A 23785-nucleotide genomic window follows, 5' to 3' on the forward strand; every position below is an offset into this window, starting at 1 on the left:
GTGGGAGGCAGGGAGTGGCAGAAAATATAAAGCTGAAGACTTAGGCAATAGAGGAATTTTAGATATTTTAAAATATGCAAGGAAGCTTGAATTTTGTCATGGAGAGTTGGTAAGACATCCTAAGCAGGAGAACAGCATTCTGACAATTGGTGTTAGATTCTGGGCTGTGTGAAGGGTTGATTTGCAGAGATGGTAAGATGGGAATTGGGGAACTCTGTTAGAAGTTTGCTCTAAGTAAGAGATGAGGGTTTGAGCTGAGAAATGGATTACAGAAATTTGAGGTAAAGTAAACCATAGATAGTAGAGGAAGGATGAAGGGAAAAGAGTAGCATAGATGTTTTTCAGGTTTCTGACTTGAGGACTGGGTGGGCAGCAGCAGCATCACTTGATGAGATCAAGGATTCAGGAAGAGGGGCTTTGGCAAAGGAAGAGTTTTGTGTTCAGGTTGGGATTGAGTTGTTTTGGAGGTATCTCAGAACATGAAGGGAGAGAGATTCAACTTTTAAATGAGGTGTACAAGGAAGATGAGAACAGAACCCTGGAAGCACCGGGATTTAATCTGCTGTAGTTAGCAGAAGCAGCACATCAAAGGAGATTTAGAAGACTTGGAGGGAGGTGAGAAACAGGATTGTATAATTTGACAAACCAAAGGAGAAGAAGGTTTCAAGTAGAAGCAGTAGTCAGAGGTGCCACACAAAGCAGAGAAATTAAAAAAAAAAAAAAAAAAAAGTAGATCCTGGTACTACCATACTGATTTCAGTAGTTTAATGAGGGCAAAAATGAGAAATCAGCAGGCTGAGGGCCAATAGAAGGTGAAGAAACGGAGACCACAAGTATATACTAATCTGAATTTGGTAAGTAAAAAAGGTAGAAAGGACAATAGCTGATAACCGTAGTTAACATTTGAGTTCATATTTTATGTCAGATTGGTAAGCACAGCACATGCATCATTTTATTTTCCTCATAATAACTCCATTTTGTTGATTTATTTGAGAGAGAGCAAGCAGGCGAGCGAGTGAGTTCGTGCGCATGCTTGCAGGAGCCGGGGGAGGGAGCAGAGGGGGAGAGAGAGACCCTCAGGCAGGCAGCACGCTCAGTGAGAAGCTGGATGCCAGGCTCCATCCGAGATCATGACCTGATCTGGTATCAAGAGTAAGAAGCTTAGGGGCGCCTGGGTGGCTCGATGGGTTAAAGCCTCTGCCTTTGGCTCCGGTCGTGATCCAAGGGTCCTGGGATCAAGCTCTGCATCGGGCTCTCTGCTCAGCGGGGAGCCTGCTTCCCTTCTCTGTCTGCCTTTCTGTCTGCTTGTGATCTCTGTCTGTCAGATAAATATATAAAAATCTTTAAAAAAAAAAAAAAAAGAGTGAGCTTAACTAGCCAAACCACCCATGTGCCCCCATAGTAACTTCTTTGAGTATGGATATTGAGGCACACAGGTTTTGTAGTTTACCCAAGAACATACAGCTAATGAATGGAGGACCTGGGAATAACACTTGGGGATCTTGACTCTGAACTCCATGTCTCGTCACTGTGCTGCAAAATTTCTTATTTCTGTTGTTGCCACTATCTAAATCTGAGGTAAACGTTATTCCTCTTTTGTGGTAGTTCTTATATATTTGTTATGCTATAACTAGCCTTGACTAATACCATCAATTATTGAGTGAAGAGATCAGTGTGATTTTCTCACTTTTCATTTATCTGTTGACCAGAGAATAATAAATATGAAGTACAGCAATAAAGAAAGATCGTAGGCTTTGGAGGGAGATGATCTAGGCTTGTAATCACAAATTGAATGACTTTGGACAAGTTAATTTCTGAGTTTAGCTTCTTTTGTAAAAATTTATCTAAAAGTCTAAATAAAAAAATAAAAACATAACTTTTTTTCCCCCAAGACATCAGGTGCTGAGGATGGCATTGCTCGTACTTGATGCAGAGTTTTGCATGGGTTCCCTTTTTCTCCAGTTTACATGATGACTCTTTTATCTTCTATCTTCAGTTTCACTCCTCTTTCCCCATTTTAGGCAATTACCCAGAGTATATTGGAACCTGTCCAGTCAGCCTTCATGTGTTTATTTGATGTGTTTTCTTCCCAGATAGTCTTGTTTTGCTTATATGTTATAAAATTTTACATAAGTTGTCTAACACTACTATCTCGTTCTTTCTACTTCTTTTCATTTAACACTTTTATTTATTTTTTATTTTTATTTTTTTTAAAGATTTTATTTATTTATTTGACAGAGAAAGATCACAAGCAGGCAGAGAGGCAGGCAGAGAGAGAAAAGGGGCAGGGGAGTAGGCTCCCTGCTGAGCAGAGAGCCAAATGTGGGACTCGATCCCAGGACCCTGAGATCACGACCCGAGCAGAAGGCAGAGGCTCAACCCACTGAGCCACTCAGGCACCCCAGGAAGTTATGTGGCAATTTCAGTTCCTAGATAGATTTTTAAAAATTAGATCATTCTTACTATGTATCAGCTGAAATTTGACCTCATTTTTATTTTTTCATGAAATTTGTTTATTTAATGTTGATGCAAGTTTCTCTTACTATTTAAAATTTTGTAGAATAGTGATGATATAACAGGGTCCCCTGTTTGCAAAACTTTTTTTTTTTTTTTAATGTACAGTTCCTTGTATAAATAAAACTGATTTGTCATATTTCTTAGATAGTCATTGAGAAGCTGTTTGGGTGATTTTATGTGTGTGTGTGTGTGTGTGTGTGTGTGTGTGTTGACGGGGGAGGGTCCCTATTGAAAATCTAAAGCTAGAGAACAGAAAGCTAGATTGATGGTATTTTTACCCCTCCTACTCTTACCCTCAAAATTCCTTCCCAGAAAACTATTTTGTTTTCTATAAGAATATTTTACATATGCAGTATATATATATGAACATATTCACAGATGTATTTTAGTTGAAAATGGTTTTTTAAAAGTTTGGAAGAAGAAATCACTTCATTATTTCTTGGCTAATCGCCATGGTCCTCTGCTAGGTTTTCTAAATACTTTGACTTGTTGTATCATTTAGATTAGAACATCAGCTACATTTAAAAGGAAATCACAATTTGACTGGCAGAACATTCGCAACACTAATGTCTTGATGAGATAATAAGTTGGAAAAGTTACCAAAAAAATTCCTTTTCCAAATTTGGGTAAGAAAAATTTAAAATTTAGGATCTGCTTTGAAGATGCTTTTTCAAGCATGTAGACTCTACTTCGGTTCATTTTGTTATAGATTTATAATTTTTAACCCTTCAAACATTTTTCTTGCTCAGAACGTCAGGTGGTCATTTTTTGTTGAAAAACATGCAGACACGCACAGACACACACACACACACTCTGTAACTACTGGTACTTGTGACTGCTAAGGCTTTCAGACTAGATGTTAGTAAATATTTTCAGTAAGCACAGTATTAGCTTGGATGATATTCTTGTTTCACTAAAGTGTGTAAAGTTTCGTATTCTAAATGGTGCCCAGATGTGCTTTTTGTAAGGCCTTTAATTACATCTACTCTAAAAGTTGATAACCTTTCTTTATGAATGGTGAATCCATGCCACCGTGGTAGGGAGGAGCTGACAAAAAGGGAAAATATCCTTTTAGCTTCCAGATTCTCTTTTTTGAGTTTACATGTGTGACCTGGTGGTACAGAGGTGAGTTGGGGGAGTGGTAGTGGTGAGGTGACAGTAGTGATGGGAGGGGAGTAAAAAGATGATGGAATTTCCTTCTGGTATGTGCTAGCAAACAGTATGCCAGCTTATATTTGCAAGTTTTGGCTTTGTGGGGTGGGGTTAAAGTGGTTAGGAATCGGTTCTCAAAGAAATGTACTTTTTAAATGTAAGTGAGGATATATACAGAATCAACTTAAATAGAAAGTAACAGAGTTATCACTGATTTTGAATTGTGGGGGAATATCAGAGGCTCACAGATTGCCATTGATCTTCATGTGATTTCTGGTGCTGAACTTCCTAAGTCTAGAAACTAATTTCTTCAGGCTTGGCAACTTTCAATAGTGCAATTTTAGGAAGTTTCTCTAATAGCATGGAATTAGACCTATTTAATCATGCAACAAAAGTGCCTTCAGCCAATATGATGTGATCCACTTGTTCTTAAAGTGGGGGTTCCATATTTGATTCACCTGGGGGATGTGTTGAAAGTAAGGACTCCCATTATAGATATCCCTTCTTATTCAGCAGAGTTAGAGTGCTTTTAGGGTATTTTATACTTTGGTAGTTTAAAATTTGACAGTTACTAATTGGTGATAATTTTTGTCTATTTTAGATTTAGGTTAGAAAGTTTAAGGTTATCTCTTACAGTTTTACTAACATCTGTATTAAGTAGAGACTGATATGTTAGAGGCACTTAATTATAGCATTAATAAAGCTATAATTAAGAGGAATAGGGAATGGGGCGCCTGGGTGGCATAGTGGGTTAAAGCCTTTGCCTTCCGCTCAGGTCATGATCCCAGGGTCCTGGGATCAAGCCCCGCATCAGGCTCTCTGCTCGGCGGGGAGTCTTCTTCCCCCACTCTCTCTGCCTGCCTCTCTGCCTACTTGTGATCTCTGTCAAATAAATAAATAAAATCTTTGAAAAAAAAAGAGGAATAGGGAAGAACGTACTATATACTGATAATGTATTATATACTAATAGCAGATGTATTAGGGTGTGATTTGTTTGTTTGTTTGTTTGTTTGTTTTTTAAATGAGGCCTTGTGTCACAGGATTATGGAAGCTGAGAGGTTCCATGGTCTGAAGTCTGAAAGCTGGAGACCAAGGAAAACCAGTGATAAAATTCAGATTGAGTCTGAAGGCGTGATAAACAGGGGTGCTGGAAATAGAAATCCCAGTTCAAGGGTCAGAGAAGAGATGTCTTAGCAATGAGGCAGGAAAACAGACAAACTTATAAAGGGCAAATTCTTCCTTCTTTTGCCCTTTGTTCTGTTTAGGCCCTCAAAGGATTGGATGGTGCCTACCCAAATTGGGAAGGGCAGTCTACTGAGTCCACTGATGCTAATGCTAATCTCATTTCCAAAAATCTTAGAACTTTGAGCTTAATATATGATATTAAAAACAAGGATCATGAGATTTAATGTTGGTCTTCATGCTAACTAGGGATATTAGGACTTATACATACCCAAATACACATAGTTCCTGAGGATAAAACTAATACATGCTTGTGGTAGAGTGTTTAGAAAGTATAGGGGCACCTGGGTGGCTCAGTGGGTTAAAGCCTCTGCCTTTGGCTCCAGTCATGATCCCAAGCTCCTGGGATCCAGCCCCACAACGAGCCCCACATTGGGCTCTCTGCTCAGCAGGGAGCCTGCTTCCCTCTCTCTGCCTGCCTCTCTTCCCCTGTCTCTCTGCCTACTTTTGATCTCTGTCTGTCAAATAAATAAATAAAATCTTTAAAAAAAAAAAAAAAAAAAAGAAGGAAAAGGTAAAGAAAAGGATTAAGAAAATAAGGCGGTATAATCACCAAAACGCTAATACCCACAGTTCTAGATACCTGAAACTTTGGTTGTCCGAAGTACCTAAACACACACACACACAGATACACACACAGCTGAGAAACAATGTAAAAATCTATTAATAGAGAAATACGTAATAAATAATGATGTATCCGTATGAAGTTTTGAAAAGCAGTATGTTTTTGTGGTTCAAAATTCACAAGACATTGAGTGCTATTTAGTAAGAAATGCTCTTGTATTTTTCTTGTGACGCTGCCACCCAGTTTTCCTCCTTGGATCCATCAAGGTAGTGCTTTTTTAAAAAAAATTCTTTCAAAGAAAGTTATGTACACACAAATACCTTTAGTACACATGTACATACATGGTAGCCTGCTAAGTATGTATATATTATTATGTACCTTTATTTTTCTCCCCCTTTCTTTTTATATTTTAATTTTATCAAAATAGTATATCCAGATGAAAGTCATATAGCTCTAAAACATTAATGTATTTTGGTTTGAAAGAAACCTCTTTCATCTCTTAGCTGATTAATTTTATATTCTTTGTCTCTAAAATAATTGCTTTAATGTCAGTTTTATATATTCTAGTGTAGATGATCAGATTCTCTTCACTGTATGCTGGTAACATAATTCTGTCATAATTTGGGTTAGATCAGTATTCACTTTTTATATAATTCTTGACTTCTCTAGGTGCTATTCATAGCTCAGCCATGTAGTAAAGCACGACTGCTTTTCCTTTTCTGTACTGTTTTTCTCCTGGAACTAATACTTGACTTACTAAGTTTGCTTATTTTTTAATTTAATTATGAGCTGTCTGCCAGTTACATAAATTTGTACTTAATATTTTCAGACACCAGACTCTTAACCTCAGGAAACAAATGAGGGTTCCTGGAGGAGGGGGGTGGTAGGGATGGGGTGTCTAGGTGATGGACATTGAGAAGGGTCTGTGCTGTGGTGAGTGCTGTGAATTGTGTAAGACTGATGATTCACAGACCTGTACTCCTGAAACAAACAATAAGTTATATGTTAACTAAATTAATAATAATAATAATAATCTTTTCAAAGACCTAACAGATGAGCTGTCAATGTCATCCTCTGAAAGAAGGTCCTACTAGAATTTCTGATAACCTCTGATTTAGACTGTTTGCTTTCTATTCTCTCTGTGTAGCTGTCATCAGAGGATTGTCATCCTATTTGCAGTCATCTTGGGGACTCCCCTTCCCTCTCTCATCTCAGCACAACCATATTGTTGTAATTATTGTGGTTTCATAGACATGTAGTTCCCTCACATTAATCTCTTATTTATTTTTCTTACTGTTCATATAAATTTTAGAGTCAGCCTACCTACTTGCCTGGGTGGCTCAGTGGGTTAAAGCCTCTGCCTTTGGCTCAGGTCATGATCCCAGGGTCCTGGGATCGAGCCCCGCATCGGGCTCTCTGCTCAGCGGGGAGCCTGCTTCCCTCTCTCTCTCTGCCTGCTTCTCTGCCTACTTGTGATCTCTGTCTGTCAAATAAATAAATAAAATCTTAAAAAAAAAAATTTTAAAAATCTTCTTTATGTCTTCAATATGTGGTTTTCAAATCTTCTGTATATATTAGCTTGAATTGTGTAATTTGACTTTTCCATGTTAAAGAATTGTTAAATATTGGTGATTTCAAACAGGTCTTCCTAATAGAGCATTTCTTGCTAAGTTTATATTTTAGTTTTTATTGTTTCTTTAGCAAACGGGGACTTATGTTTCATCTTGTAACTGATGGTGAAGGTTTGAGTAGAGTTGATTTGAATCTTAATATTATACCTAGGAATAGGAATATAATTTTTATATCCAAGACTTTTAAAAATAGGTGGTTCTTTTAAATTTTCCACCTATATACATACATGTATATATATATACAGTCATTATCTGCAGTTAATGGTCATTTTCTGTCTCCTCCATTTTTTTAACCTTTTATCATATTATATAATACTAATAATAATGGACATTCTTATCTTGTTTCAGATCTAAATAGGATTATTTTTAGATTACTTCACTAAGTTTGGTACTTTTAGGCTTGTATATTATGCTTATATGTTTCCATGGTAAACATCTGCTTATTCCTATTTTAAGGAAATCTTGATGGATGTGTAAGTTTATCAGATGTCTTTCAGTGACTGTGGAATAACCATATTTTTCCTTGATATTATTGTATGGCAGACTAAAAAGATTTTATTATCTTGAACCACTTTTGACTATCAGAACTAAACTCTACTTGATCATTACAATGGTATATTATTTCTTCAGTGCGTTCCTAAAGACTTTCTTTTTTATTGTCTTAGAATTTTTGTGTCTGATTAACCTGTAGTATTCATTTGTGTTTGCTCTTCTCTTAATTTTGGATATCACTGCTTTGATCCCTATGTCAAAATTATTTGGAAGCTTAGCTCTGATGCTTTGAAATAGTTTAGGCAGCTTTAGAGTTCTGTGTTCTTAAATATTAGTAAAATTTTGAATATTATTGGCATCTGGTACTTTCTGAGGTTAAACTCCTTGAAAACTTCCTTCTGTGATAATTACCAGATAGTCTTTGTGAAATCTTTATTGTTTTGCCTTCATGAAGTTCATAGTGCCTTACTTGGAATGCTGATAACATAGTTTGTGGGGGTTTTTTAGGTCATTAAATAAAAATACTTGTCTTAAAGTACATTTGTCTTCATTAAATTGTTAAGTTCTTGAGGGCATTATGGTAGGAGCCAACTGTTCATTTATTGCCTCAAATTCTAGCCCGTAGTGGGGAATATGTTGGCTTAACAATTTTTCCTTCTTCCTTTCTGGTGATGGTGAATATTTTACAGGCTCCCCAGTTGGCGTGTATGTTGTAAGGAGAGTTCTTCAGCTTCATCATATTACTCTCAAGATGACAATTGTGCCCTAGAAAATGAAGATGTACAATTCCAGAAAAAGGTACCTTAAATAAAGTTGACAATGTAATTTGTGTGTCAGCTTTTTTAGATTTCCTCAAAAGGTTTGGAGTAAAAGTAATTCAGAAGTACTATAACATAGTTTTGGTGATTTGTAGTCTCCTTTTCAGTAATCTGAAGAATCACTCAGGTAATCTGAAAGTAAGCATCCTTGAGATACGTATATGCTTGTTCTTGGAATGTCATAACATCCGTAGTCCTAGAGTAGGAAGAAAAATAGTAGCTATTCAGAGAACTGAAAACCAGTGGTTCACTTTTTAATATGCTAAATAGTTAAAAAGTTTCAAAAGAAACTCCAGTTTTAAAAGTAAAAACTTAGAACTGAGGATTATAGGGAGACTCTGCAGTCATTGGCTATGTAGTTTTTTAATATAATTGGGTGGAGTGAATAGACAAGTCCAGAAAGCCAGACCACATAGTCCTTAATTCATTTATTATTTTATCATTTTAAGTGCCTGGCTGACTCAATCAGTAGAGCATGCGACTCTTGATCTCAGGGTTCAAGCCACACATTGGGCATGGAGTCTTCTTTTTTTAAAAAAAAAAGTTAAATAAATAAATAAAAAATAAAAGGTGATTGTTGACTCGATTTGGCTCCCCCCATCAATATGTATATTTTATTCATTTTTTTAAAGATTTTATTTGTTTATTTGATGGAGAGAGAAAGAGACAGAGAGGGAACACAAGCAGGCATAGTGGGAGAGGGAGAAGCAGGTTCTTCTCAGAGCAGGGAGCCCAATGCGGGGCTCGATCCTACGACCCTGGGATCATGACCTGAGCTGAAGGCAGACACTTAACAACTGAGCCACCCAGGTGCCCCCAATATATGTATTTTAAAATACACTTGTCCCTTGAATGATACGGGTTTGAACTGTGTGGGTATATTAATATGCAGATTTTTTATGGTACAATACTGTAAATGTATTTTCTCTTATGATTTTCTTAACACTTCTTGAGTTTAACATAAGAATACAGTGTAATAGGGGTGCCTGGATGGCTCAGTGGGTTAAAAGCCTCTGCCTTTGGCTTGGATCATGGTCCCAGGGTTCTGGGATCCAGCCCCCCCTCGGGCTCTCTACTCAGTGGGGAACTTGCTTCCTCCTCTCTCTCTGCCTACTTGTGATCTCTGTCTGTCAAATAAATAAATAAAATCTTAAAAAAACAAAAGAATGCAGTGTAATAATACATACAACATACAAAATGACGTGTCAGCTGACTGATTATTGGTACAGCTTCCGGTTAATAAAAGGCTATTAGTCGTTTTGGGGGAGTCAAAAGTTATATGGAGATTTTTGCCTCTGCTAGGGCTTGGTACCCTTAACCCCTGCATTGTTCAAGGATCAACTACATAGAAGTAATTTATTCTGATTATAATATATTCAGATTTATATTCTGTTCCCCTCCCCAAAGGAACCACAATTTATTGTTTCTTGTGAAAACATTGAGACTTTTTTTTGTAGCTATCTATCCATATATATGGCACACAAATTAGTATTTTATTTTCCATAAAAGGTCAACTTATAAATATTCTACAAATGACTTCCCCCTCTGTCCCAATAACATCTCATAGACATCTGTAAACATCTTCTCATGTTGTAGTATTCTTGTGATGGCTACATTTTTATTCTATCATATAAATTATGATATATTTCTTTATCAACAGACTTTTGCATTGTTTCTCAGCTGTGTGTGTGCATGTGTGTGAGTGTAAGTTTATAATTACATACTTGGAGTTGTTGGCATGATGTTTATTCAATATTGGAGTCATGTAGGATTTATTGCTGGGATGGAGCATTTAAAATTTTGAAGACTGTTGCTGAATATCTCTTTAAAAAGAATATACTTTTATACTTTTACCCACAGTCTGTAAAACTTTGATCTAATCTCTGATGAGAAATTTGAAGACTAAATGTGAGAATGAATATAAGCAAAGCATTCGGCAGGGGGAAACATATTCTTTCTGCACAAATTTAGGTATCTGTTATATGTTATAAAGGCTTAAAGAATATGAATATTGCTTTTATGAAACATATGTTAGAAGATACATTTAAACTTGAAGGTATCTGGAATCTTGAAAGTCAGTGTCAAAAGAGAGATGGTAAAAGAACTATATATACATTAATTTATTAGATATTTCCTGAAGTCCTACTGTGTCCCTAACACATTGCTGCATGGTGGGACTAAAGTGCTTATTAAGTGCTTATTAAGAAATCAAATAAGGCTCTTGAACTCATTTAGTGTGGTGGCAAGGAAGGTAATGCAGGAAGATGGACAATAAGCATGAGAACAAACAAAAGTAATTAACAGTTGAATATGTTATAAAGTATATAATATTGCTTAGGACTATTTTGTGAAACAGTTTTATCAGTTACCCTTTTTTCTTTGTTGCAATATAGGATGAAAGAGAGGGACCTCTCAATGCCGAATTACCAGAAAAAGTGGGTTCGAACTTACCTATTCCTCCAGAAGAACATAAATTAAAAGATGACATTGTGGATGTACAGGTAAGCCATGCTGCTTTGATTTTTAATGATAAGTCTTTTAAAAACTGCTTCACAAGATAGAAAACTTCTGTTTGGTCACCATATTGTATTTTATTACTTTTTCTTTTTGAACTGTTGTGCAGTTGTCTTTAATACTGTTCACCTGCTGAGCGTACTGGTTTTGAGAAAATGCGAAATTACAGGTTTAGTAATAAATGTGACCATTTTTTTGTAATCAGAGTTTGGGTATAAGTTCTTATATCTTCTTAGATTCCATTTTGGCTCACTATAATGGATCTTTTTCTCCAGATTTTTAGATGTCAGGAAATTTTTTCTAATTTACAACAAAAGACCGTATTCGTAGGTGAAACAAAGTATTCTGATACCAAACTTTTGTCACTCAGTGTGGAATATGAATTAATAATAGGTTAAAATATATTTTACATATTTCTTATATTACATTCTGAATATTATTTTCCATTTTGTACATCAGATTTTTTGAAAGATGTTAAAAACTAGACCAGAATATAAGCTCACCAGAATGCTGAAACATCTGGAACCCATTGACTATCAGGAATAGCTGAGGGAACTAGGGATACTTGATCTGGAGGAAGAAGAACCAAGAAAAAACTAAGTATCTCAAAATACTAACAAAAACCAACTTCAGCTCAAAATGAGGAAGAATTCTTTGTTTTAAATACAGTTAGAGCTGTTTTATGACTTAATTGGGCTGAGTACAAATAGTGAGTTTCATTTTATTGGATCCTGGAAGATGTTTGTCAAATGTTTGTTTATAAGAATAAGAAAGTGTTTTCTGTAGCCCTTCTGGTTATAGGACTATCCTGCCATTGTTCATTCTCTAGAATTTTTGTTATGGTATACTCTTGCTCAAATACTTTGAAGTGCTTACTGCATCGTACACATCTGTACTGTTCATATTGAGCACTGGAAATGTAGTTAGTCCAAATTGAGACTCGCTTAAGTATTAAATATATACTGGATTTTGAAGACTTAGTTTAAAAAAAAAGTAAAATATCTCATTAATTTTTAAAATATTGAATATATATTAAAATGATAATATTTGATAATAATAGAATACTCCTTTTCTCAAGGCCTCCACCATAAAATGCAAACTATTTTCATTTCTCTGTGAATTTTTCATTTCAGTGTAAATAATTTCCCAAATGAATCATATTCTTACCTTAGTTTTCTTTCTGCTCCCAACTGGGTCTTTTTTTTCCCTTAAAAGTCCTAGTTCTTCTAGTCCATAATAGTCTTTAGTTTCTCTTTTCCTTGAACCAAGCCTTAGTACCTCTCTCTTGATACACACTTAATAAGTGTTAAGTGACTACTGTGTGCTAGGGAACATGAACATCAAGAGAACATAGTGCTTACACAGGACATTTATAGTCTACTTGAAAAAGAAAAGGAGACCTAAATAAAGCAATTGAGGTATTACAGATGCTGTATTAAGTCTGTACAGAGAACAACAGAGGCATAGAGGAAGAGGGATGGATAGTTCTATTTAGGGTTGGTTGTGGGGGAGAATGTTCTGATAGAGGTTTCAAATATGAGTGTTAATCGGTAGATGTCAGATTTTGTTTTGGAGGAGTGAATGGCCCAGAGCATCCAAGGACTGAAGAAGCCCTCAGTGAGAATAATTTGGTGTATTGTAATGTTACTTGTACATGCCCTTGTTGTTGTTTATTGATGCACATGATCTTCTCAGCTGCTCTGGGCAATAAGTATGTGTTGTACTCTTTTGTATATTTAAATACGATTTCTGTGTTGCTACTAGCATTAAAGAGGGAAATATATATAGTCCTTATAGAAAATAGGAAAGAAGAAAGGCAAGCTCCTTTGTCCTAGTTTGTGAAATGCCGTGAAAAATGTCTGGAGCTTGTATTTTAATATGAAATGTTTCCTTTGAGGGGTAATGTTGGAAGATGGGATTTTTATAAAAGTACATTCTTGATACGGTCACTTTTGAGGCATACATTTATAAAATCCTGTATAGCTAAAGAGAATAATTAATCTCAACATTTAATTTAACTTTTTTTTGTAAACAGAATATGGAGTCAAATAACTTAAGTCCATCTGTGATTGAGACACTCCCTACAATTGACCTACATGAAGATTCTTCCAGTGTAGTTGTGGGCAGTGAAAACATTGAAAATATTTCCAGCTCATCTACCTCAGAGATCACTCCAATCTCAAAGCTTGAGTAAGTTATTATAAAGAAAAAAAGAGAATCTCATTATGTAATCATAGAAAAAAGTCTTTATAAGATAAGGCAGCTTGAAACTCAGATTTGAAGTTTAGGCTATATAGCAGACTTAAGTTACGATGCCTGTGTTTTGTGTTTTTATTTTATTTTAGTGTAATGATCTTTTGAGGTAATGAGTATTTATTCTTCTTTCAAACTCACTGAAGTTGATTAGCTCTCAGCCATGAAATCTCTATATCACATAAAGTGAGGTTCTGCTTGTTCAAGTAACTACTTATTTGAATAATTTTTAGTATTTAAAACTTTTAAAATACTTACTCCAGGAAGAATTTAAGGCTAGATACTACATATCTGAACAGTACATCTCACTTTCCCGTTATACTGAACATGACTGCTTAACGAATTGGAAGTGAGTAAGGGAGAATTAGAGTATGTATTTTTAAAAAATTCTCAAAGTGCCTTAAGAACTTAGTGAAATGTTTTGAGGTACTAGATTATTTTTTTAAATTTAATTTTATGTTTTCACTGTTCCAGGAGTCATTGTTTATGCACCACACCCAGTGCTCCATGCAATCCGTGCCCTCCTTAAACCCCACCACCAGGCTCACTCATCTCCTCACCCCGCTCCCCTCCAAAACCCTCAGCTTGTTTCTCAGAGTCCATAGTCTTCTCATGGTTCGTCTCCCCTTCCGATTTCCCCCAATTCACTTTTCCTTTCCTTCTCCTGTTGTTCTCCATGTTATTCCTTATGCTCCACAAGTAAGTGAAACCATATGATAATCGACTCTTTCTGCTTGGCTTATTTCACTCAGCATAATCTCCTCCAGGGCCATCCACGCTGATACAAAAGTTGGGTATTCATCTTTTCTGATGGAGGCATAATGTTCCATTGTATATATGGACCATATCTTTTTTTTTTTTTTTTTTAAGATTTTATTTATTTATTTGACAGACAGAGATCACAAGTAGGCAGAGAGAGAGAGGAAGAGAAGCAGGCCTCCCGCTGAGTGGAGATCCCAATGCAGGGCTTGATCCCAGTACCCTGGGATCATGACCTGAGCTGAAAGCAGAGGCTTTAACCCACTGAGCCACCCAGGCACCCCAGACCATATCCTCTTTATCCATTTGTCTGTTGAAGGGCATCTTGGCTCTTTCCACAGTTTGGCAACTGTGGCCATTGCTGCAATGTACGTTGGGGTACAGATGGCCCTTTTCACTTCATCTGTATCTTTGGGGTAAATACCCAGTAGTGCAGTTGAGGTGATCGAACAAATCAATAAGAGAAGAGAGAAGAACCACAGATCCTCTCAACTGATGCAGAAAAAGCATTTGACAAGATACAGCATCCATTCATGATTGAAACTCTTCAAAGTATAGGGATAGAGGGAACATTCTTCAACTTCCTAAAATCTATTAACCCACAGAGAATATCATTCTCAGTGGGGAAAAACTGACATCCTTCCCTTTGAGATTAGGAACAGGGCAATGATGCCCACTCTCACCACTATTCAGCAAAGTACCAGAAGTCCTAGCAACAGCAATCAGACAACAAAAAGAAATTAAAGGTATTCAGATTGGCAAAGAAGTCAAACTCTCTCTTTGAAGATGACATGATACTTTATATGGAAAACTGAAAAGACTCCATCCCCAAACTACTAGAACTCATACAGCAATTCAGTAATGTGGCAGGATACGAACTCAGTGCACAGAAATCAGTTGCTTTCTTATACAGTGAACACATAGAAAGGGAAATTAGAGGATCGATTCTATTTACTATGGCACCAAGAACCATACGATACCTAGGAATAAACCTGACCAAAGAGGTGAAGGATCAGTACTTGAACTACAGAACACTCATGAAAGAAATTGAAGAAGACACAAAAAGGTGGAAAAGCATTCCATGCTCATGGATCAGAAGAACAGACATTGTTAAAATGTCTGTACTGCCCAGAGCAATCTATACTTTCAGTGCCATCACAATAAAAATTTCACCGGCATTTTTCAGAGCACTGGAACAAACAATCCTAAAATGTATATGGAACCAGAAAAGCCTCCAAATTGCTAAGGAATGTTGAAAAAGAAAAACAAAATTGGGGTCTCATCTTGCCTGATTTCAAGCTTTACTACAAAGCTGTGATCACCAAGACAGCATGGTACTGGCACAAAAACAGACACATAGACCAATGGAACAGAGTAGAGAGTCCTGCAACTCCTTGGTCAAATAATCTTCGACAAAGCAGGAAAAAAGTAGGTTATTTTTTGATACTATAGGCAACAACTATAATACCGGTAGATTATACTAACAAAAAAGAAACATTGGAGAAGATGCAGTTAAAATAAATCTTAAGGGCATCTGGGTGGCTCAGTCAGTTAAGCATCCACCTCTTGATTTCAGCTCAGGTCATGATCTCAAGAGTCATGAGATTGAGCCCCAAGTTGGGCTCCATACTCGGGTTCTCTCTCCCTCTCCCTCTGCCCCTCCTGTCCCTGCTTACATGTGCTGGTGTGCTCTCCTTCTCTTTCTCTATTAAATAAATACATAAATAAATTTAAAATCTTACTTTTTATGAGACCAAATACTAAGCTATGATTTTTGTTTTAACATTTGGTAATTACCTATTTAACAACCAAAGCCATTAACAGATCAAGAGTTAGCAGTTCACTTTACATGACCTAAAATAAGTAAATTCTTGAAAAATAACCTGTAAAACTATAAAGCATTCTTCTCTGGTTTAGATTATGTTTTGAAAATCACTAATACAATTTTTAAAAATTTTTTTAAAAAATTTTTTACAAACATATAATGTATTTTTATCCCCAGGGTTACAGGTCTTTGAATCGCCAGGTTTACACACTTCACAGCACTCACCATAGCACATACTCTCCCCAATGTCCATAACCCCACCCCCCTCTCCTGACCCCTCTCTCCCAACCCCCCTCCCCCCAGCAACCCTCAGTTTGTTTTGTGAGATTAAGAGTCACTTATGGTTTGTCTCCCTCCTGATCCCATCTTGTTTCATTGATTCTTCTCCTACCCCCCATACCCCCCTTGTTGCATCTCTACTTCTCATATCAGGGAGATCATATGATAATTGTCTTTATCATATCATATGATAGAGTTGTCTTTCTCTGCTTGGCTTACTATGCTCACTAATACAATTTTTAACTTATGCCACATTATGTTCACTGAATTGCTAGATTGTCTTTTTTTGTTTCTGTTTTTAGTGAAATAGAAAAATCTGGTACTATTCCTATAGCCAAACCAAGTGAAACTGAGCAGTCTGAAACTGATTGTGATGTTGGTGAGGTCCTTGAAGCGAATGCTCCCGTTGACCAGCCTGCCTTTGTCAGTCCACCTGAAAGGTGGGGGTGAGCTGTTATTTGCCTCTTGTGTAATTCCGTAATAATAGCAGTGTCATGTTTGAATGTATTTTTGTGTGCTTAATTCTGCTTGATGATTGGGAGAAAGCTCATCCCTTGGTGCTTTTTTCTTGGTTTATTTTGTATGTGAAAATTGTAACAGTTTAGATTACATAAACTTGCCATTCAGCTTATTGTTTTTTAATATGTCTTTTTGGTTTCAAATAGCCTTGTTGGTCAGCATATAGAAAATGTGTCATCTTCACATGGCAAAGGAAAAATAACAAAATCAGAATTTGAATCAAAAGTTTCAACAAGTGATCAGGCTAATGGTGATCCAAAATCTGCACTGAATGCTTCAGATAATTTAAAAAATGAGGTAGGTCTATAACTTGCACTGTTTCCTACTTTATTATATACATCTTTATTACTAGCTAACCTTGTAGTTTGCTAACCATATTTGCCACGAAATCAGGGATTGAGTCATTAATGAGGACTATGGAACTGAGGTGACCTGCGGTCCCTGAGAGCAAGTGGTTCCTTCTGGTACTCTCGCCAGTATATCATTTATATATAGTGGTTCCATGTATGAGCTGTCTTGTTGTAGTCGTTTTCTCTACCGTCAGCTGTTTGATAGCTGTTTTTTCACTTAAGCAGTTTCTTGGAGAGCTTTATGGAAGAAGCTATGATTATTAAATTCAGGTATCTTCAGAATATAAGTTTAATTTCATATGCAATGTTAAATTTGGGCTCTTGACCCAGAATTATTTTAAAGAGACATTTTTACATTTTTTTAGTTGTGTGCAGAATACAGCTTACATTGAATAGTATGAGTTTTACAATTACACTATCCCCATGTGGCAGTTTTACTTTCCTTCCTCCTTTGGAGTTCTGCTATGACTTCATATAGAAGCCAAAGCAGAGTTTCTTGAAGAAATGATGATCGAGAAGTCTAGGCCTACTTCAATAAGAAATAACTGGGTAGGGGCGCCTGGGTGGCTCAGAGGGTTAAGCCTCTGCCTTCGGCTCAGGTCATGATCTCAGGGTCCTGGGATCGAGTCCCACATCGGGCTCTCTGCTCAGCAGGGAGCCTGCTTCCTCCTCTCTCTCTCTCTCTCTCTCTCTCTGCCTGCCTCTCTGCCTGCTTGTGATCTCTGTCTGTCAAATAAATAAATAAAATCTTAAAAAAAAAAAAATAACTGGGTAATAGAGATGAAGTCCACTCCATGTAAAACGTGCAAAACCAAAGAGTAGTTCAAAGTACTGAGTACCATGTCCATATTTGTTCCTTTTTAATGTAGATCTTCTGTTCTCTACCTACTCTTTTCATGCATTTCCAGTGAATCTATACTTAGAACTAACTAAACTTCCTTCTAGAGACTTTACTATCACTGTACCAGCTGTTTTTATTATGCTTCTTATAGTTATAGGAGCTCAACATTTTGTAGCCCACCATCTTGAAGGAACTAATTTTCCCAGTGAAATCAAATCAAACATATATTACAGTTCAGTTGTCCATAAATAAAATTAGACAAACATTACAAAAATATCTTCTCTGGCGGTATTTAAGTATCAGATGTAAAATTTAAGCATGGCAGCCAGTTTTGCTTGTTCTCCTTAACCATTAGTGGACTGAAACTACTCTTCATTACCTAGGATATAAAAATGGTTTATGAGTTTGTGCTAATAGGCAAAATGGTGTAATTTTTAACTATATAAGTATCCTGGGAAAATTATCAGATAATGAGCACATTATGAGATATCTTAATAGTTTTGTGTGTTGCCTAGTTCAGGATAATTCTTCCCAGTTAAGTTTGTGTAACTGGAGAGGTTTTTTTTTTCTGATGCACGTTCTTTGTGTCATTGCTGTTATCTCAAGAATCAGGAAGACAGGGGTGCCTGGGTGGCTCAGTGGGTTAAGCCTCTGCCTTCAGCTCAGGTCATGGTCTCAGGGTCCTGGGATCGAGCCCTGCGTCAGGGTCTCTGCTCAGCGGGGAGCCTGCTTCGCCCTTTCTCTCTGCCTGCCTCTCTGCCTGCTTGTGCTCTCTCTCTCTGTCAAATAAATAAATACAATCTTTAAAAAAAAAAAAGGAATCTGGAAGACAGTCTTTGCCATACTGAGAGACAGTGCTTTACCAAGTGTTTTTTTTGTATTGTTTAGTTCTCTTGTTTGTTGTTAAGAAGTGATGGTGAATGCTTTGTGCCTTAAAAGCGTATGTATGTCCCTCTACTTTGTGTTGTATTTTAGTATTTGGGCTTTGTTTTTAAGTACTCAGATAGGTTAATTTTTATGTATATGTGCCTTTTGCTTATTTTCTCACTGTGTTCAAACTAGGTTTTTATTTAATTTTTTAATTAATGGTAATATTAGCTCTTTAATCTTACTTTTGCTATGTATTTTTTTTAGTAGCCACATACTTTTTTTTACTTAGTCAGCTTGTTCGGCAGAACACTCCGAGATGGAGATTGAATGGGATCCCGTTTGCTGTCTTCCCAGGGGAAGATTATGGGGCTTTGTATTTGTGTAATTCTTATAAACTAGTGTGTTAGTCTAATTCTTATTTACTAGGCTCAGTCCTTAAGATTGTGCTTTCATGTAGCAAGTATTAGTATTAGCTCTCAAACATGTGCCCTTCTGTGTATAGCATGTGTATATTATATGAACTTACCAGAGTAAGTTGTCTAAATAGATGTTGTACACTTCTCAGGGAACTGTTAATAAATATGTTTATGCATTGTTCTAAGAATATAGAAATTATTAAATAATGGAATGAGCATCTTTACATATATTATTCAGCTTATGAAAAAAATGACAAATTAAATTGTGTGCCTTTCTCCGGTTATATTTCTTCTCTTCAGATAGAACACCTGTGTCAAATTCAGTGTGTGTGTGTGTGTGTGTTTAAGAACGTGTTTTTAAACTTTTTCCAAAACTGCATGATTAGAAACAGTACATACTATTATTTGGCATATTTTGAAGCAATATAAAATGGTATCTTCCTGCTTTAAATATCATTTTACTCACCATTGTTTTTGAGATCTGTCCATTCATTGTTTGCAGTGTTGTATTTCACTACCACAGTTTATCTGATCTTCAATTAGTGGATATTTAGGTTGTTTCTAATTTTTTATATTACAGTCAATGCGGTAAGCATTCTGATGCATATTTTCTTAGGTACCTGTGCATGTTTTCACTCATATTGCACATCTTAATATTGCTAAAAATATTTTTAGGTTTATTTATTTAAGTAGTCCATAGACCTGATTTGGGGCTTGAACTCAGGACCCCAAGATTGGGAGTTGCATGTTTTTCTGACTGAGCCAGCCAGGCACCCTTAATTTTGCTAAATTTTGGACCCCCTTCAGCAGTCTAATAGATGTCCCATGGTTCCACAGACATGCCATGCTTAAAACTCCCTCAGATGGGTATAATTAATTCAGTATCTCTGGTTTTCATTTGCATTCTCCCAATTATTACTGAGATTGAGCATTTTGTATTTTCTCTTTGCTGAATTTATTGTTCATCTCCTCCATTATTGACTGTAGGCAGTCTGCAGTTGGTAGTAGTCCTTTATTAGTAGCATATATTGCCCCTGCTTTCAGCTTGTGGCTTATTGGACCATGCAGTTTACGACTTTTTAATACATTTAATTTTAAATTTTAATCCAACCAAACGTTATCAGCCTTTATAAAAATGATTTATTCTTTCTTTACCTTGTTAAATCCTTTTATATATGAACATTTTTGTATACTTTCTTTTAAAAGCTTTGTTTTTCATTAGACTCTTTGTGTTTCTTTATGTTTTTATTTTTTTATTTTATTTTATTTTTTTAAGATTTTATTCATTTATTTGACAGATCACAAGTAGGCAGAGAGGCAGGCAGAGAGAGAAGAGGAAGCAGGCTCCCCACTGAGCAGAGAGTCCGATGCGGGGCTCGATCCCAGGACCCTGAGATCATGACCCAAGCCGAAGGCAGAGGCTTTAACCCACTGAGCCACCCAGCCGCCCCTTCTTTATGTTTTTAAATCCACCTTAAATATTTATGGAATAGTAATGCATGTCAATGATGTTTTGGAAACTATATGTTACATCTAAAATTAGTTAGCTTTCTTCAGTGCATATATTACTTTAACTTAAATTTTAAGATGGATGCATTACAAGTACAGTATTTGTACAGTTTTGTGTGTAAGTAATTGCTTAGGATATAATATTTTTTTATAAGCTATACTTAAATTGCTAATGTGAAGGAATACATCTTGTGGTGCTTAGGTAGAAGATTTCAGTTTTTTCAAGAGAAACTCAACTTCTAAGTAAACCAAAACTTTTTACATTTCATTTTTTTTTAAAACATACTATCAGCTATAAAACTGAACTTTAATTTCACATAAACATTTGTATATACTTTTATAATTTATTAATCTGTTTTCTCCGTATTCTTCACATTTCTTTCAGAGTTCTGATTATACAAAACCAGGAGAAATTGACCATACATCTGTAACAAGTCCCAAAGACCCAGAAGATATACCAACATTTGATGAATGGAAGAAGAAAGTTATGGAAGTAGAAAAAGAGAAAAGTATGGAAGCACTTGTGATTCTTATTTATTTATTTATTTTAGGGCGGGGTTTAAATAATGCATTTCTCTCCATAGTTGGTAAAATAAAACTTTTAAAAACTTTAAAGGTGAAAGTTACTAAGATGTGTAATTATCAACATAAACCATTTACCTGTGTATAATTATATAGTTTTAATCTTAATTAAAATCCATTCTTGTAAATTATTAAATGAGGAAAAAATAAGATAAATTAGGCAGAGCAGTACTTTTCATTTCAGTTTATAAGAGGTAAATTGCATAGAAACTGTTGTTTTTCATTTTTGTGGGGGCTTGTCTGGGATATGAATGAAACTTTCAGGTCATAAAGCTTTAAACTAAATAGAGTTGGATTGGGGTATTACAGTTTCTTATTGTAAAGAAAGTCTCAGAATTAAAAATTCTTAATGTTAGAAGGATAGCATTTATCCTTAGTAAAATATTGTATGCACAATATTTTGATTATCATGGATAAGCTTCATTTTGAGTATTATTTAGACATAAATCAAGTAATGCAGATTTTTGTAATTAATTTGGTTTGGGGATGTATTTTAAAGCCATTGAGGTAAAGCATTTTGAATTTCTTAATTTAAAAAAAAATACTCTCTTAAGCATTAAAACCTATTCTTCAGTATTATTGTTTTTGGATCATTGTTCGCTGGGAGTATTTTAAATCATAATCATCATATATATATGTTTATAATAAGGTTTGTCTGCAGGTCAGTCAATGCATCCATCTTCTAATGGAGGTCTACATGCAACAAAAAAAGTGCAGAAAAATCGAAATAATTATGCCTCAGTAGAATGTGGTGCCAAAATTTTGGCAGCTAATCCAGAAGCTAAGGTACTCAACTATAAAATTCTTCTATACTTGTAGGATATTAGTAACTTTATTAAATAAAGGCATCAGTTTGCTGAGAACTATATTTTAATGTGAGCTGTTTTCCTGATTCTCTGATAAATATAGGATTATGCTTTTAAAGACATTATCTTGTATGAATTCTTAGTTATATTGGTTGATACATTGCACCTTTTCTATTTCTTTCAAAGACTTTGTTTTTTTAGAGCTGTTAAGGTTCACAACATATGTTATCAACATACTTCCCACCAGAGTGATGTATTGCTACAGTTGATTAACTTACACTGACACATTATCACCACCTTAGGTTCACTCTTCTCATACAGCCTGTGGGTTTAAACAAATATGTAATGTCATGTATCAGTCATTATAGTATCATACAGACTATTTTTACTGCCCTAAAATCCTCTGTGCTCCACCTGTTCATCTTTCATCCCTCCCCTCAACCGCCAGTCTTTTTACTATCTTCCTATATTTGTCTTTCCAGAATGTCATGTAGTCGCATTCATACTGTATGTAGCCTTTTCAGATTAGCTTCTTTCATGTAGTAATGAGCATTTAAGTTTTATCCTGGCTTGATAGCTCATTTCTTTCTAGCGCTGAATAATATTAATATTTATCTCTTCATCCACTGAAGGGCATTCATCCTTTTTTTAACTTAAAACGTGTTTGAAGTTTTAAAAAGAAAATAGCTAGTAGAAAATCGTTTTTCCTTTATAGTAACGGACATTTAATTTAAAATGTTTTGTTATAAGGCTGTCTTAACACTGTAGACATAATCTGTAAACTTTAGTCATTTTTATGCCTTCTTCTATGCCTTAAGTATTTTAGAATCTGTGTATTTTAACATCTAAAAATACAGAAATCCTAGAAATCTTTAGAGTTGAAATATTTTTCCTTAAGTAATTTATTCCCTTCCCCCTTTTTAAATAGAGCACATCTGCTATTCTTATAGAAAATATGGATCTTTACATGTTGAATCCTTGCAGCACCAAGATTTGGTAAGTAACATAAAATTTAATAATATGCATTCCATGTGTGTACATATTATGTGAAGCTTTTTTTTTTTTTTAAAGATTTATTTATTTATTTGACAGAGAGAAATCACAAGCAAATGGAGAGGCAGGCAGAGAGAGAGAGAGGGAAGCAGGCAAGCAGGCTCCCCGCCGAGCAGAGAGCCCGATGCGGGACTTGATCCCAGGACCCTGAGATCATGACCTGAGCCGAAGGCAGCGGCCCAACCCACTGAGCCACCCAGGCGCCCCTTATGTGAAGCTTTTATGTTAGGATTAGATTGATTTGTTCCTCTAGTCACTTAAAAAGCATTTATGATTGATAGGTGCTGGTACTGTAATTACCTTAGGTCCTGGTTACAGAATTGAATATAAAATACCTTTCCTTTTAAAAAAGTCACAGCCACAGACAAAAAATAGGTCTAGCCAAATAATTACAAAATAGTATAACAAGTATTGCTGTAAGGTTATGATAGGAACCGAGATGGTATATAACTGTGAGAGGACGAGAGAGGTCTTCCTAGAAGAACTAATTCCTGAGCTGAATCTTGAAGGATTCATAGGAAGTCACATACGAGGGAGAGGTATACAGGAATTGTAAGAATAAGAGAACAGTGCTAAAAGGAGTATATTTCTTTCTTTCTTTTTTTTTTTTTAATAAAGATTTTTCCTTCTTTATTTGACAGACAGAGATCACAAGTAGGCAAAGAGGCAGGCAGAGAGCGGGGTGGGGGGGAAGCAGGCTCCCTGCTGTGCAGAGAGCCTGATGCGGGACTCGATCCCAGGACCCTGAGATCATGATCTGAGCTGAAGGCAGAGGCTTAACCCACTGAGCCA

General features: G+C 35.8%; 1 protein-coding gene across 3 annotated transcripts in view; it reads left to right on the forward strand.

Moving 5' to 3' along the window:
* The window catches only part of SUCO (SUN domain containing ossification factor), an 87360-nt gene that overhangs the window by 13688 nt on the left and 49887 nt on the right, over positions 1-23785 (forward strand). The window contains exons 2-9 of one of the 3 annotated variants that reach the window (XM_059412469.1): positions 8289-8397; positions 10811-10918; positions 12967-13121; positions 16350-16487; positions 16713-16863; positions 20938-21061; positions 21784-21920; positions 22869-22936. In XM_059412469.1, the coding sequence (XP_059268452.1) occupies positions 8289-8397; positions 10811-10918; positions 12967-13121; positions 16350-16487; positions 16713-16863; positions 20938-21061; positions 21784-21920; positions 22869-22936 (990 nt within the window). The remainder of the gene's footprint in view (positions 1-8288; positions 8398-10810; positions 10919-12966; positions 13122-16349; positions 16488-16712; positions 16864-20937; positions 21062-21783; positions 21921-22868; positions 22937-23785) is intronic. The other 2 variants (XM_059412468.1, XM_059412470.1) reach the window with 2 other exon arrangements.

Source organism: Mustela nigripes, chromosome 10 (assembly GCF_022355385.1).
Source record: "Mustela nigripes isolate SB6536 chromosome 10, MUSNIG.SB6536, whole genome shotgun sequence".
Classification (NCBI taxonomy): Eukaryota; Metazoa; Chordata; class Mammalia; order Carnivora; family Mustelidae; genus Mustela; species Mustela nigripes.